The 15,447-nt window shown below is 43.9% G+C and overlaps 1 protein-coding gene across 1 annotated transcript in view; it reads right to left on the reverse strand.

The window, feature by feature from the left end:
* Positions 1–9,436: 9,436 nt before the first annotated feature.
* The window catches only part of GLRB (glycine receptor beta), a 145,166-nt gene continuing 139,155 nt past the window's right edge, over positions 9,437–15,447 (reverse strand). Inside the window, exons 9-10 of the mRNA XM_068269531.1 lie at positions 12,197–12,486; positions 9,437–9,952 (exon numbers count right to left, since the gene is read on the reverse strand). Of these exons, the coding sequence (XP_068125632.1) occupies positions 9,656–9,952; positions 12,197–12,486 (587 nt within the window). The 3' untranslated portion in view covers positions 9,437–9,655. The remainder of the gene's footprint in view (positions 9,953–12,196; positions 12,487–15,447) is intronic.

A 15,447-nucleotide genomic window follows, 5' to 3' on the forward strand; every position in this document is an offset into this window, starting at 1 on the left:
TAATCTGATGGGTAACAGTGACAGGTGGTGATAGGGGGTGATTGATGGGTAATTAGTGGGTGTTTAGGGTAGAGAACAGATGTAAACAATGCACTTGGGAGGTGATCTGACGTCAGGTTTGCGGGCGATCTGATGGTGTGGGTGATCAGATTGCAGGTTAGGGGCTGATTGATGGGTGGCAGTGACAGGGGGTGATTGACAGGTGATCAGGGGGGATAGATGCATACAGTATACGGGGGGGGGGGGGTCTGGGGAGAATCTGAGGGGTGGGGGGGTGATCAGGAGGGAGCAGGGTGCAGTTAGGGACCTAATTAAAAAAATAGCATTGACAGATAGTGACAGGGAGTGATTGATGGGTGATTAGGGGAGTGATTGGGTGTAAACAGTGGTCTGGGAGGTGGGCAGGGGGGGTCTGAGGTATGCTGTGGGTGATTAGGGGGCAGGGAGGGACAGATCAGTGTGCTTGGGTGCAGAATAGGGTGGCTGCAGCCTGCCCTGGTGGTCCCTCGGACACTGGGACCACAAGGGCAGGAGGCAGCTTGTATAATACACTTTGTATACATTACAAAGTGTATTATACACTTTGTAGCAGCGATCGTGGGGTTAACAACCCGCCGGCGCTTCCGAACGGCCGGCGGGTTGTCGTCACGGGTGGGCGGAGCCAGTTGCCGGGGGAAGCGCGCGTCATTGATGACGCACGCTTCCCCCGGTAACTGGCTCCGCCCACCCGTGACGACAACCCGCCGGCCGTCGCTCCCCCGGCATGCCAAAAGGACACAACGCCCTTGGGCGTATTGCGGTCCTTTCGGCGTCCACTTTGCCGCCGCCTAGGGCGGTCGGCAAGTGGTTAAAGTCCCACGTTACAGCAGCCAGTAACGCAGCCTAACTCTCAGCACTGTAAAATCAATTGTGCTGTTCACAGTGCCCAGGTTGCGTTACATAGTAACGCAGCACGTTTAAACAAAGTGCTGCATGCTGTACGTTATACTGGGATAAGCAGCGTTAGACTGCTTGCACATGCTCAGTAATGTTGGAGTAGGAGGTCTCCCCTCCTCCTCTGCGGCCAGACACATGGCTAATTAATATTCACTGCACTGCAGAGACTCGTGGTAGGACTGTAGTGTTGTCCGGATCATGAACGAATCGTTCCGGATCTTTTTTGTGAGTCGAATCATCCGGATCATCACAATGAAAGATTCGGTTCACAGTGGATGTCTGTCTGGAAGAAAAAGGAACATACAGAATGTACAGTGCAGGGGAAGTCCTGTCCTGCTAGTCATTTTACCTAGTCTGCTTCCCTAGTAAAATGATTCAAATGATTCGGTTCAAAGATTTTCTTTCTTTTCAATGATCCGTTTCAAATGATCCGAATCCTTCAAAAGATCCAGACTTCCTATCACTAACCTGGAGCGGCTGCTTTGAGAGCTGCATAACGCAGCTCAATCTGACGTCCAACTTCAACACCACCATACGTTGCATTAGGGGCACGTTATGCGACCAGAACGTCCCCTAAAACGCAACGTCTTGGTGTGAAAGTAGCCTAATTCAATCTCTGGTACTCCAAAATGTGTGCATACTCTTGCTGGTTGCATGTATCGATCAGACATCCTGCAAGATGTCGGGCCATTGTGGGTGATCAGGTGCGCAGCTGTAACAGCGAGCAATATCAGGACGAGCGCCGAAACCTCCGCTGCTGTTCCTCCTAATGTTAAATGTGCCAATCCCCTCCCGCTGCAGTATACGTTACCTTTCCACGGCCGCCTCTGGCTCCGGGCTCTATCCGCAATCTGCATACATGAGCCCCACGTGGTTGCTGGAGTAACGTAGTGTGTGACATCACACGTGCCCACGTATACGCAGGCAACCACACGGGGCATGTGTATGTGGATTGCAGATGTAGTCCGCAGCCAGTGGCGGCTGCGAACAGGTAAAGTATACTGCAGCGGACACCAGGGGCACATTTACCATTAGGGGTGACAGTGACGGGCCAGCGACCGCCAATGTGATGTCACAAGGCCGATTCCCGAATGATTTCAGCTTGAAATCGCTCAGGAATCAGCCCGCGGTGTATGGGCAGTCAACAGATTTCTCTCTTATCAGATAGAGAGATTTGTCTCTTGGTCGAATCTACCCATCATTGCTAGATGTATGGCTACCTAATGCTGGGTACACATGGTAAGATTTTTCGTGCGATTTTGCGACTCGATTGTTTTTGCGGCACAATTCTGCACTCGATTCTGCACTCGATGCTCTTCTCTTCATTCGTTTTTCTTATCTTTTTCCATTCACTGCTATGAGAAATCGAGCGCGGAAACGATCGGGAGCAATATCGGACATGACAGATTGTATCAATCAGATCCATCTATCGTACGGAAAATCGTACCGTGTGTATTAGGCATTAACCAGGTGAGCGGTCTGGACGAGCTCAGCTCGTCCAACACCGCCAGAGGCTGCCGCTCAGGCCCTGCTGGGCCGATTTTCACCAAATAAAAAGCAGCACACGCAGCCGGCACTTTGCCAGCCGCGTGTGCTGCCTGATCGCCGCTGCAGCGCGGCGATCCGCCGCGTGCAGCGGCGAAAGAGGGTCCCCCCAGCCGCCCGACCCCAGCGTAGCCGGAACAAACAGTTCCGGCCAGCGCTAAGGGCTGGATCGGAGGCGGCTGACGTCAGGACGTCGGCTGACGTCCATGACGTCACTCCGCTCGTCGCCATGGCGACGAGGTAAGCGAAACACGGAAGGCCGCTTATTGCGGCCTTCCGTGTTACTTCTGGCCGCCGGAGGCGATCGGAAGAACGCCTCCGGAGCGCCCTCTAGTGGGCTTTCATGCAGCCAACTTTCAGTTGGCTGCATGAAATAGTTTTTTTTTAATTAAAAAAAAACCCTCCCGCAGCCACCCTGGCGATTTAATCAGAACGCCAGGGTGGTTAAAGAGGACCTAACAGCACCTCCACAGAAGAGAAGGAAAACACAGAAACATTTACAGACTTGTTTAGAGATAACAGCCTGTCTAAATAACTGTAGTTTGAGCAGTCACCTGTCTGATCTGTGCCTAGTGCAGGAGGTTAACCCTGCATGTGCTTCCATGAAACCAGGCAGTAACTACACTGCAGAAGCTCTGAAAGCAGTAACAAGTAAATATTTTTCTGTAAAGGATATTATGCTGTTACTTGCCTTTTTTGTCTTTTAGAGCAGAGAGGAAATCCTGGATTTAGGTCCACTTTTAAGTCTATGAAACCATTGCATCACTTGGCGCCTCCTCCCATCCCTCCAGTTTATTCACCTAGTCAAGGGTTCACCCTGAGAGTAATCTCAGGAGGCATTTGTTTTTTCTCTTTTAGAGCAACCTCCTGAAGAAGAATCCTCAACAGATCCGCATGGAGACAGTGGGCTTGATTCACTAGTGAAAAGCCACTTAATGCCCGAAAAGTAGCTTTGCGTGCACTAATAGCCACGCAAAGCTACATCGCGCATAGCAGCTTGCACATCGCACGATAACGTCGCACCCGCTGCCCTGTAAATGTTGCACCCGATCCCCGAAGCTTTCGGGGGCACCCGATACGCTGTTTTCGGCACACCGGGTGCGCCGTTTACAGCGCACCGCGCTGCGCATGCTGCTATGCGCGATGTGTGGGCGCAAACCACCTAACTCCGTGCTTTGTGCCCACTGGGTATTAAGGCACACTAACCAGCTTAGCGCTGGTTAGTGATCAAGGCCAGGGTTCTCCACTAGTCTACTATTACTGTGCTTGCCACTAGTCTACTTTTACTGTGGTTGCCTTTCAGCAATACGGATTTGTAAGTAGATTTTCACCACCAAGGGCCTGTTTCCACTACACGCAGATTGGATGCAGAATGGATGCAGAAAAACTCACTCCACTGAATGCCTATGGGAAAATCTGCATCAGAAAAATCGCATTTAGTGGAACCAGGCCCATAGACATTCATTGAAGTCATAGGCATTAATTGGAGTCAGTTTTTCTGCATCCATTCTGCATCCAATCTGCGTGTAGTGGAAACAGGTCCGACTCCTTACACTATACCTTTGGTTTAAATACTACACTATATTGGCGCTCCTGGTGTCATTTTCTTTTGGTTCCCGGTACTTACAAGTGGAAGTCGACTGACTGGATACACCCACTAATATTGGCAGATAATATCTTGTTGGCAGAATCACATGACTGGGAGTCCATTTAGTTGGGGTTTCTTTTTTTGCTTACCATAAGCTGTAATGACTGTGTAAATCCAGGGTAACAATTACTGAAAAGTTAGGTAACAATTATGGGCTTAGATCTGTCCCTTCACTAGCTTCTGATACTCACAATAGCTCTAGAGCTTACACAAGCCCCTGACAAAAGCATTGACATTAAGGCCTCTTTTCCACGGACTGTTGAACTGTGTGCTCAGCAAGCAGTTACCCGGCAGCAGCGAGCAGATACCAGGCAGCAACAAGCAGTTACCAGGCAGCAGCGAGCAGATACCAGGCAGCAACAAGCAGTTACTAGGCAGCAGTGAGCAGTTGTGAGAGTTTGAGAGGCATTTCACTGCCTACCAGAACCATGGAAAAGAGGCCTAAAGGTGCGTACACACATGCGACTATAGTCGTTTGTAACGATCGTTCCCCGATCTTTACCAATGACGATCGTTACAAAAAACGAACCACCGACTATTAAGGCAAACGACGAACGAGCCAAATCGCTACAAAAGAAAGTTCGGTCTCGGCGGATTTTAACCAACGACGATCGTTTGCAAAAGTAGTACATCGTTGGAAACGGTCGTTCGTACTAGGCTTGACATGCGCATTTCACAATTTCTCCGTGAAACTTCTCATTTTTATGCGCAGGCGCAATAGTTGCTTTACGTGATGTAACGTTCGTTCTAACGATCAGATCGTTACACACCTTTTAAAACTAACTTTACTTAGGTCGTTCTTTCATCAATTAAAAGTTTGTTCGTCGTCCTCAGCGAACGATCGTTGTCGCATGTGTGTACGTAGCATAAGTCTAGCAAAGGCCTTAAGTGGACCTGAACTCTTGCACAGGACAGAAGGAAAACAGAGAGAAATGCACACTCTGTGTATTTAGAGAGTTTAGCTTGTCTAATTCCCTCTCACCTGTGACTAATCACTTGTGTAATTTGATCTCCCAGCTGTGTCAGCTGGCTGCCTCGGCAGAGCAGCTAATTTGTAAACACAGGATGTTAAACCTATGTCTTCTTCCATGAAAGCAGAAAGTAGACACACTACAGATTTATTGCAGGATGTATTCAATAAAAATGTGTTTTTCTACTTTTTATAACCCATACAATTATCATATTTGCTTTTGTGCACAAGTATTATTATTCATTTAGAAATTGTAAGTTCCCAAAGTTCAGTTTATTTACTTTGAAAGCTGCTGGTGCATTTTATTCATAACTGTTGTAAATGCAGCCAGTAATGATTTCTGAGCACTGTTTCAGTTCAGGACTCATTAGCAGAAGTTTCTGCACAGTCAGGCCTGGAACGCACTAGAGCGATTTTTTAAGCATTTAGGGAGCGTGAGAAATTGCTAGCGATATCCCTAAAAGCTCTGCCAATGTAAATGGATGGTGCAAATTTCACAGAAGCGGTTGCGATTAGCAAAATCGCAGACGCAGGACATGCAGCATTTTGTTAGCGTTTGCGCTTCAATGTAAAGTATACAATCGCTGGCGTACTCGCTCATTAAAAATTGCACAGAGCGATTTTGCTAGCGTTTTGAAGTTAATGTGCACTGTAACAAAATTAAAATTAATAGAAAGGACCAATCAGATTTTAAAACGCTAATCGCTACACAACCGCTGGCAAATTGATACACTTTTTAAAATCGCTCCCTAAAACACTCAAGGAATCGCTTACAAACTGCTCATATGAAACGCTAGCACTTGCAATTACCGAAACACAAGATAAGGTTTTCACCAGTTCGGATGCAGCTGCCCCTGCAGGAGAAAAAGTCAGTCCTGTGATTTAACCCTTTGAATGCTGTTTTACTAAAAAAAAAAAAAAAAAATTGTGTTAGTATATTATATGCTGTAAATAATCTTTTAGAGCAAAGAAGAAATGCTGGGTTTTATTCCACTTTCAGGCCTGGAACCCACTACAAAACGCTATCGCTAATCGCAATCGCTAGCGTTTTGTATGAGCAGTTTGTAAGAGATTTCATGAGCGTTTTAAGGAGCGATTTTAAAAAGTGTATCAATTTGCCAGCGGTTGTGTAGCGATTAGCGATTTTAAGTCTGATTGGTCCTTGCAATTAATCTTAATTTTGTTACAGTGTGCAGTAACTTAAAAATGCTAGCAAAATCGCTCCGTGCAGGTTTTGAAGAGCGATTACGCCACCGATTATATACTTTACATTGAAGAGCAAATGCTAACAAAATGCTGCATGTCCTGCGTTTGCGATTTTCGGAATCGCAATCGCTCCAGTGGAAGTTGCCCCACCCATTAACATTAGCTGAGCGTTTTTACAAAACGCTAGCGTTTTCAAACGCTCCCTAAACGCTCAAAAAATCGCCCTTGTGGGTTCCAGCCCTAAAAGGTTATTATGTTGTTGCTTATCTTTTAGAGCAGAGAGGAAGTTCTGAGTTCAGGTCCACTTTAAGCCCTATCCAGATTATACATTTTCTTCACTGAGGCCCTGCTTAAAACAATTCTCTATGAGGCTTTCTGCATAACTCTAGGGTCTGTACAGCTATCCCAAGTGAAACATCATGCAAACTGCTAAATGCAGCCAAAGGCGCTGCTCACTTGGAATCTTCTAACCTCTTTTTATAGAAAAGAAAAAGCTAATTAGCTGTAGTCAAGCAGCATGTCTGTGCAATGATCACTCCTAAAGCTGTCAGGTAGAACGCTAAACAATGGGGGAAAAACTAAAAAAAAAAAAAAAAAAAGTCCATGGTGGAGGAACCTGCTGTTAAATGTCTTTGGTGTCCAGCATGTGCCTTATTCCTGGTTCTCTTCTTTCCCCAGCCTCCCAGACGTTCCCCCAGGCAGTGACGAGCGATTCTGAAGTTACAAAGCCATACATTCACAGTGAAAGAAAGGGCTTTTGGACGAACAGTTTTCCACATGTAATCGCATTTGCAAAAGCTTCTTTTTACACTTGTGGCAATTGCGATGTGAGTCATCGGGAGTGAAACACGATCGCACCAATTATCGTGCAACCAGATGATTGCAATTTGCAGAAAGTCAAAACGTGCTAATGGAAAAAGTGCATCTCGATTTACATGTAAATCACGAAGCACTAACGATCGGCAAAACGCCGGCGATCCGTTTTTGTAAGTGGATTGCGGCTAGTGGAAAAGGGCCCTTACTCTTGCTGTGCAAGGTTCGGAACTCGCACATGCGCAGCTCTGAATCGCACATCACCGCTGGGAAGAACTTCCGGGAGGATATTTGATGGGAAGGATTCAGTCAAATACAAAGAAAACCGGGGACGAAGACCAGTAGGTACCCCAAAGACAACAAGCTGCAACAGGGCTTAATGGGGAACTGAAGTAAGAGGTATACGGAGGCTGCCATATTTATTTCCTTTTAATCAATACCAGTTGCCTGGCAGCCCTGCTGGTCTATTTCTCTGCAGTAGTATCTGAATAATACCAGAAACAAGCATGCAGCTAGTCTTGTCAGATCTGACTTTAAAGTCTGAAACACCTGATCTGCTGCATGCTTGTTCAGGGGCTATGGCTAATAGTATTAGAGGCAGAGGATCAGCAGAGCTGCCAGGCAACTGGTATTGCTTAAAAGGAAATAAACATGGTAGCCTCCATATACCTATCTCTTCAGTTCCCCTTTAATTCAATTTTTTCAGGAGTCGGGGGTACTTTCAAGAGGATAGTAGGTTAGGGGTTCAGCCTCTGACAAAGGAGACCAGGGTTCAAATCTCTGCTTTTCAGTAAGCTAGCACCTTTTCAGCAATGAGTCCTTGGGTTTGACTCCCTAACACAGCTACTGCCTACTGAGCATGCCTAGTGGCTGCCAGGGCCGGATTTGTACTCTTTACCGCCCAAGGCCACTGTCAGAAGCCTCTCCCCTTCAGTTAGGAAGCCAGATGACCCTCCCATCCCCTTCTGTAAAGATAGCCTGATGACCCTCCCTCCCTCCAGTATAGGTGACCCTTCCTTTCACCCTCCCCTCAAGTACAGCCTACTGCCCACCCGCCCTTGATCCTGTGGTGCCCTAGGCCATGGCCTATGCGGCCCTGGTGGCTGCAGCTCAAGTACTTTGAGCCCGCCAGGAGAAAAGCACAATATAAATGTTGTCTTGTCTACGTTAAGATTACATAATAGTAAAGGGAAGTCTTGCATCATGGGGAAGAATGCTGCACTCACTTGAACAGACCTAGAACATTGGATATTTAGGAGAATATTCTGTATAGTGAAGTCTTCCTTACTCAGCAGATGTTGATGGCTGTAATCAGCTCTGCGGGGGTATGCACACCTGCTGTGTATAGATTGGTGAGTTTTTAAATGTCTACATTATCATACAGGAGGCAATTTTGATTTACAATTTTTAATGTTTTTTTTAACACATTAATTAGAGCTCACTCAAAGTATACAGCGCAAATCTTAAATAGATAAGTATACAAAAAATAGTCTTTGATCATTTATTTTACACATTGATAGGACCCCCCCCCCCCCCTTTTAAATCTCTAGTGTTTAAGTACGAAGTCAGAATATATATATATATTTATATATATATATTTATATAAGATATGAAGAACTGTACATATTTGTCTGAACACAGTGCTATCCAAACGTATAGAATATATTTTCATTTGAAAATAAGAATGATTGACCTTTTAATAATACATATATTGAACTATGATTTGAATGAGGCTTAACGTGCACAATATTCTTTTGTAAGCATTTCATAACTTTTTATATTAAAATAGTTGAGCCTGGATGTTTAATGTAAGCATTACTTATAAGTGTATGTATAGCTGGGTGTTGACCTTACACTTATATACACCAGTTTCGGTTTAAGCACAGACATTGCAATGTCATGCTTCAAGTACCCCCCTCAACGGAGTATTCGTTTTAATGCTTTTACTCAAGATTTATGTGCTGTGCTGTGACATATGCCACAGCACCATTCTCACAGTTCAGCGCCCCCTGTGGTCACCGCACTGCTCGGCTGTAATATTTGAGGAACGTCGATAATGGGCGGGAAGGATGTGGCAGTTTCCCTCCTCTCTGTCCATCTATAGGAATCACCCCTTTCATGCCCTATTTATCTTTCCGATTTTACTATTAAGGCTCACACTGAGCAGGAGAGCTGCGATGTGTATGGGCTTAGAGAGATTGAACTCGGAGCCAGTACATTACCACTCCTAAGCTCAGAGCTCAATATCGGGAATATTACAGCAGAGCAGTGCAGTGACCACAGGGGTCGCTGGACTGTGAGGATGGTGCTGTGACATATGTCACAGCACAGCACATAAAACATAATTAAAAGCATTAAAACGAATACTCAGTTCTAGGGTACTTTACGTTTTAAAAAAGCCAATTATCATTACAGTTGCATGGCATCTACAATGTAGGATATTGCTCTGCAAATGTAGACAAGATCACAGGTTGGCCTTACAGAGTGTGAGAGTAATGACAGCTTGTTTAGTGAACTCAAAATGAGAACTGGAGCCATCATAAATATACCAGCCAATATATAATGTTAAAGAACAAGAAGCAGAATGGAAACAAGGCCCTTGAGTACAAGTCAATCCGTTTGGCTTCCGATGGAATTACTGGCTTGGCAGGAGGCGGCTTTTTGTTGTTCTTCGCTTGCGATTTTCCAAGACCGTTGTTGACTTCAATTGGCTTTCCATAACAATCGTAATTGGACAATTCAAAATCTCTAGGCAAGCTTCCAACAATGCTGAAGTCATTGGATCTTAAGTCGGATTTAGACGTGCAAACTTTTTTGCATCTTGTTTCTCCAACCTGGGAATAATAAACAGCCAGCTAAATTATTGATCTAATATCTGAACATCAAATAGCTAAAGTTGCATAGATAGCTGTATGCGTCCTGTGGGAAACCAGTATTGCTTTTCTTATGCTCATAAAGATGCCTCAAGTTATATTAGTTCTGAACGCAACATAAAAATGACAGAACTAATGCATTTCAGTGATGGATAAACATACATTATTCTGCGTAGAAACTAGTTTAAAAAAATTTGTCCTCCACAATATTTCCTTTTGTTGTCTGTTTAACTCAAGCTTGCTGCTGCTTGCACTCACAATGATACCGTAAAGCTAACAGGACCTACCTTTATGAGGTTGACAGAGTGTTTACATGCTATGCAACTTCGGTCTGCAAGGGTTACATAGTAGTAGTAGTGTACAGCATGTGGGTGTGTTTACTCTAGCTATCTTACTTTTGGACCTAAGGAGTATGTGGTGAACACCTGCAATTTTATTATGCAAATAGAGTTCAATGCTGACAGAGAAGGGGAAGTAGGCAGATGGAGCTTCTGTGAGTAGATATAGACCTTATTTGTATGCCCTGCCTGACTTGGGCATTGGTGGCAGAAAGTTTTGACTTTAGATGACAGTGTTTTCTGGCTAACTTAAAGGACCACCATCATGAATTTAATGGCAATTTTTAAAAGTCCTAATCAAATTGGTAGCATTTAAGTTTTTTTTTCATTAGGAATATGGATTTATTTAAAATTCTACATGTACATTTATTTAAAATTCTTCAACTTGTAATACATATGCATCATAGGCGGCATTAAGTTAACAGCCATAAGAAGGAATAAGGATGAACAACAGCTGCAGGAGGAATAGAAATGTTGGATTCTATAAAACAGGGATGTCGAACTCTAGTGCTCAAAGACCGTGGTCCTCAAACATTTTTGGCAAAGGCCAAATTCATTGATGGGACAGAATCAGGAAGTGTCAATCATAAAGCAGAACACATTTCTCTATTTCTCAATCCATCCTAAATATTGGTGTGGAAATGGCTGGCGTGGATATGGATGCAGTTACAAGTCTTATGAACTGCGCATGTGCAGAACGCACCTGATGATGGGAGCACGATAGGGAAGGTGTGCATCCAGGACAGTGCATGCTCAGTAGTCTACGACTAAGCCAAGTCATTCACTTTTTCCGGGCTGAGAGCAGCACAAGGGCGGGGACAAGAAAAACAGTGAAGAAGCTGACAGACTACAGGGGGCTGGAGAAAGCCCCAGGTAAGTATACAACCTTTTTCTCCCTGCAACTCAGGTACACTTTAATAAGGTTTGCTTTTAATAAGGTAAATGAAGCTGTTTAATTAGGTATTACTTTCACGTAACCTATGGTCATTCTGAGCCAACTTAAGTTCAGATCATGTCTTTGCTGATGCAGCATTACCTGATCCACTTTTTTCAACAGAGAAAGCACCCTGAATTAGCACAAACACCACTCTGAGCCATGGTAAATTCTGCATTTTTAGCTCAATTTGATCACAGATAAAAGTGAAAGCTATCATCTTGTATGCCCTTTTATCAAGTTTAAATACCTTAAACTAGTGGCAATGTATATTATATATAGGTTTGAGAACTTGAGTGTTGTATTTTTATGTAAACCATCTTGAATTTACGCTTTATGTTTATTCCATTTTTAGAATGACTTAACCACAGGTATTTAAATTACCAAGTTTAAATCGAGGAGTAAACTGAAGCACTACATTCAAATCTTTTATGTACACCCTTAAGTTGGCTAAAGCGGCAGATAACAACCACCTCAGCCGACAATCAGGCATGTGTGCCGAAACCCAATGACCCCCAACGCCCAACCCATGGACGACCTGCCGGATGGATGTACACAACCTCAGCTATGCCAATCCTTCCATCGATCCCATTGTTCATGCCACTCCCCTGCATGACATCATGCATGTGCCGCTTGTCGTCCCTCTGTCATTCCACAGCATGGCAACACAGCACATCGTCAGCTACTCAGCTGACACGCGTGTTTGCAGCAGTGCTCAGCAAGGTCACCCAAGGGGTTAGCTCCTGATCCCCGACAGGTGACATGCGTTGGTCATGTGTACGAGCCATAAGAAGGACTACAAGCAGATAAGCCATACTATGCTCTTCTTTTCAATCCACTGGTTATTCTGGCTGTTGGTTATAGGTTACCCATATGGGCAAAAGTAGTCTGAGCATCTCTAGTCATAATAAGACTTGAACCTAATAGACATACCTGCAATGTGCTGATATGGACCGGTGTGCCTGTCCCATTGACTGTATTCTTTTTTGCTGCATTGGCTCCCTTTTCGACTTGTTCAGCCTTAGCAATTTTGGCTTTTTCTGCTTCAACCCTCTTTGGACTGTTTAGGAACACCTGGACAACAGCATACTCCACAAGAGAAGCAAACCCAAAGAGCAGACATGCAATTAGCCACACATCGATTGCTTTCACATATGACACTTTTGGCAGTTCTTGGGCCAGGGTGGTGCATTCAGACGCCAAGCTCAGAACTGAAAATATACCTAAGAGAAAGCAAAAATGAGAAAACTCATGATTATCTTTTCAGTTCAATCTGTACTAATTGTCATAATGGCATGACTTCAAACGTATTCAAATGATAAGCTGGATATAGACTAAGCACCTAAGTGTGCCTTCAAAACTTCACACTTATTAATAATTTTCACACAAAAACAAACCTGAATCTTTGCTCTCCTTCCCAGAGAACTTCCTGTGGCAGCAGGATTTTGTTTTTAGCATGTAAGCATTGGACCATAACGATTTACAGGACCAATGGAGGTGGTCTTCTTTTGTATCCCTCCAATACCTATACAGTACCTGCCTGTATGTATGGCGATCCATAATTGTGAGAATATCTCTTCCTCCGAAGTCTGCTACATACCCAAAGAAAATGTTGTGTTGGTTTTCCTCTGGGTGTTAAAGTTTTCTTTTACCGCCAAAAGATTGGAAGAGTAATTGACTCTCATCCAATCTCCATCCTTGTTTGTACATGGGAGTGTGAATGACCTAGAGTTTCTATGAAAGCAGCAACTGATTATTATTTATTATTCATATACTGCTGACATCTTCCATATCACTTTATAGAGTCTCACAAATTGTCCATCAGAGAGATTCACAATCTAATCTGATCTGATTAAAATAAAGCAGTAAAACTCTGAGGCTACTTTCCCACCTCCTGCATCGCGGTATGCCCCCTGCCACTGTGGCCATTAGTGTCAATGGGTTATAAAACAGTACCTGTGGTCCCACATGATGGAAGTGGTCACAACAACTTAGACTCTGCAGTGCGCTGACGTACAATACGAGCAAGACTGTGCGGCAGGCATTTGATTTGGAGTCCATGGCACCGCAACAATGTATAGAGATTGTTGCGGTGGTGGTTCAGCACACATGCGCCGATCGAGGGAAAACCATGACATACTTCCTGTCAAGCAGGGAGCATGTCACTGTTTGGGGCGGAGCTATGCATATTACCCTGTCGGCAAACACTGCTGCAGAGTAATGTGGACAGGGGAATGGGGTGGTGCGATTGTCCTGCCCCGGGCTCCCCTGCCACTGGACAATCGCACAGCTAGTTGTGTGCAACTAGCCTGAATAAGTGATGACATAATTTATTAATGGTCAGGCAAACCGTTGTGATAAGGTGAAAACATTAAGTGAAGACACACATGCTCAAAGGTGCCTACACACACACACACACACACACACACACTATATACACACGCTACACACACACACACACACACTATACACACACTCTATACACACACACAGACACGCACACACACACACACACACACACACACACACACACACACACACACACACACACACACTATATACACACACACTATATACACACGCTACACACACACACACACACACACTATACACACTATACACACACTCTATACACACACACAGACACGCACACACACACACACACACACACACACACACACACACACACACACACACACACACACACACACACACACACACAAAATGGATGACAGAGGTCAGATGATAGTATACTTCTTACAGTTTCATGGTACTCCTTAATGACGTGTGATGATAATATGACGGGGTATTTCCCTGGTACGTTTCCAATGAATTCAGGTCAAACATACAGATGAGAATGTTTTATTGAGTGAATGAGACTGTAACACCAATCTGAGGATGAAAAATGAGGTTAGCACAGGTGAAATAAACAATTACATATATGATGACGTTCATGTTATGTACAGGATATTAATTTTTGTATGTTAGTTACTTCTAAAAAATTGTTTGTTCATAACAGGCGTAACAGAACTGTGAATTCAGTAGGAAATATCTAGAGAGAACAGATATTTTAAGATTATCTGACCACAATGACACTAGAATCTGTCCAGTGGAAATAATGAGAAGTGCAGCAATGTCTTTATAGAGCTGTTGCAGAATAATTTAAGCATTTTGCATAGAATTGTTTAGAGCTTGTTCATTTTCTTCAGGGCAAGTTATTAACCATGGCTTCTACTGTAGCAAAGACCAAAGGAAGACACATAATTGGATCTGCATATCACATATGAATAACTGTTTTATAGAAGTAGCCAGTTCTATTTATCAAACATACCAATAGATATACTGCTAGTTTGTTAGGATGATGGTGAATGCTGTTAAAAATTTTTTTTTTTGCTAAAATTAACTGTTTTATCATTATAATCTCCCATCTGCAAACACCGAGCTAACAAGAAAGCATTCCTCTGAGGCCCAGTTTGATTTTTTTTTACACACAATTGTCCATTTACAGAGAGATTTCTCCCACCCAGCATGGGTATGTGTAAAAATACACCCCAAAACACATTATACTACTTCTCCTGAGTACGGCGATACCACATGTGTGACACTTATTTGCAGCCTAGGTGCGCTAGGGGGCCCAACGTCCTATTCACAGGTCATTTTGAGGCATTTGGTTTCAAGACTACTCCTCACGGTTTAGGGCCCCTAAAATGCCAGGGCAGTATAGGAACCCCACAAATGACCCCATTTTAGAAAGTAGAAATTTTATATTTTGTCACAAGTTAGCAGAAATGGATTTTTATTGTTTTTTTTTCACAAAGTGTCATTTTCCACTAACTTGTGACAAAAAATAAAATCTTCTATGAACTCACCATACTCCTAACGGAATACCTTGGGGTGTCTTCTTTCTAAAATGGGGTCATTTGTGGGGTTCCTATACTGCCCTGGCATTTTAGGGGCCCTAAACCGTGAGGAGTAGTTTTGAAACCAAATGTCTGAAAATGACCTGTGAAATCATAAAGGTACTCATTGGACTTTGGGCCTCTTAGCGCAGTTAGGGTGCAAAAAAGTGCCACACATGTGGTATTGCCGTACTCAGGAGAAGTAGTATAATGCGTTTTGGGGTGTATTTTTACACATACCCATGCTGGGTGAGAGAAATATCTCTGTAAATGGACAATTGTGTG

Source organism: Hyperolius riggenbachi, chromosome 1 (genome assembly GCF_040937935.1).
Source record: "Hyperolius riggenbachi isolate aHypRig1 chromosome 1, aHypRig1.pri, whole genome shotgun sequence".
NCBI classification, from domain to species: Eukaryota; Metazoa; Chordata; class Amphibia; order Anura; family Hyperoliidae; genus Hyperolius; species Hyperolius riggenbachi.